Source organism: Cheilinus undulatus, linkage group 22 (genome assembly GCF_018320785.1).
Source record: "Cheilinus undulatus linkage group 22, ASM1832078v1, whole genome shotgun sequence".
NCBI classification, from domain to species: domain Eukaryota; kingdom Metazoa; phylum Chordata; class Actinopteri; order Labriformes; family Labridae; genus Cheilinus; species Cheilinus undulatus.
Genome location: NC_054886.1, coordinates 23067847 through 23069409, shown reverse-complemented (window position 1 = coordinate 23069409; position 1563 = coordinate 23067847). Strand labels below are relative to the sequence as shown.

Genomic DNA, 1563 nt, shown 5'->3' with positions numbered 1-1563 from the left:
CTACAGCACGTTGGCCTCACGGGAGCCCGGCTGCAGGATCTGAAGAGTCACAATGAGTCTCACAGCTTTTCTAAACCAGGGGTAAAACATGGCGTAAATCAGCGGGTTCACACACGAGTTTAAATAAAACACAAATATAACAAAGGCTCCAAATGGCACATGACCCCCACTGTCCCCTACAATACTGAAGTAGAAACTCGGTAAGAAACAAATGAGGAAGACCATGACGAGAATACCCAGAGTCCTGGCTGCCTTCAGCTCCGATTTCTTCACCGGGATCGCGAGGGAGAGCTGGAGATTGACGGCTGTCACGTGAGAACGCATGGCGCGAGCCTGAGACGCAGCCACAATGAACACTCTCATGTACAGAACAATTATGGCAGTAATAGGAATGATAAACGACAAAACGAGGTCAACAGTTCCCATAGCTAAGTCAATTTGAAAAGTACATTCTCCATCACGGGTGCTAAACCTTCCCGGTTGACTGAGGATGTCTTTTAAATAGAGACAAATGTATAAAACAGAGCAGAGCCAGCACAAACAAACACACACCGTGGCTCTCCTGTGAGTGACTCTGCTCGAGTAACGCAGAGGGTCACAGATGGCGACATAACGGTCGATAGATATGAGGAGGATGTTTCCTATTGAAACAGACGATAACAACAGAGGTGAAAAAATAGCCAAAACACACGTAACATCTCCAAAATACCAGCAGGAAGTTCTTTGGAGGAGTTCCACCGGCATACTGACCAGGCCAATGAGGAAGTCTGTGATGGCCAGAGAGAGGAGGAGGATGTTTGTTGGAGTGTACAGCTGCCTGGAAGGGCAAAGAAACAGCATAATAAATAAATAACAGCACACAAAAAATAAGGACTGAATCAAATATTCATTACCCACATTTAAGATATCATAAACCACCATAAACATGAATATTATACTGTACTTATATGTCTTTTTTTTTTATTCAGCCCCACAAGTAAGAAGAGAGCATATAGTCAGTGAAAGAACAGCAGGGGGCTTTAAGAGGGGATTAGGATGGATAGAGGAGAAAAGCAAAATCCCCAAAACCACCTTCATTATGAGCAGAGCAGCATTTCAACACAAAGTTCAATCAACAATCTGTTCCTTCTCAAGGTAAAGTATTCAACCTGCAAAATCTCAACATTTTTTCTGTGAAAGACAATGTAAAACATCAATCTTTGCCTAAAGTGAGAGATGGAGATGATGACAAGCAGATTGAGTGACGCTGTAAAAAAGGAGGTGGAGGTAAGTAACAGAGAAAACCCCGTAGATTTGGGTCTCAAACGTGAGGTGTTAAGATGAGGGAAGCAGAGCTCTACCTCAGCCTCCACTGCCATCACCTGCAGGAGTCTGCAGCTCTGGCAGCTTTCTGGACGACACCAAGACTTTTAAATATTCTCCTCTCTCCTTTGTTGGAGTTCAATCCCTCTGTCTGTGCCTGGTGTCTGTGGGAAGAAAGCCCCTCCTTTGTTGCAGAGCACACCAACCTGGTATAATTTTTTCTCTGAGCAACACTGCCTCATTATACGGTGGCCCTAAGAA

General features: G+C 44.4%; 1 protein-coding gene across 1 annotated transcript; it reads right to left on the bottom strand.

Moving 5' to 3' along the window:
* LOC121504288 (trace amine-associated receptor 13c-like) lies at positions 1-1358 on the bottom strand. The gene is made up of 2 exons (XM_041779001.1): positions 1204-1358; positions 1-817 (listed from the first exon to the last, which is right to left on the bottom strand). Exons 1-2 carry the CDS (start codon positions 1356-1358, stop codon positions 1-3), a joined length of 972 nt encoding a protein of 323 aa, XP_041634935.1.
* Positions 1359-1563: the final 205 nt, after the last annotated feature.

Excerpts from the sequence above, each read along its gene's own strand:
- LOC121504288 (XM_041779001.1), bottom strand. The coding sequence starts at position 1,358 with ATGGCAGTGGAGGCTGAGGTAGAGCTCTGCTTCCCTCATCTTAACACC. Across the intron at positions 818-1,203 it reads ATCTCCATCTCTCACTTTAG|GCAGCTGTACACTCCAACAA; the intron begins GCAAAGATTGAT and ends TTGCCCTTCCAG.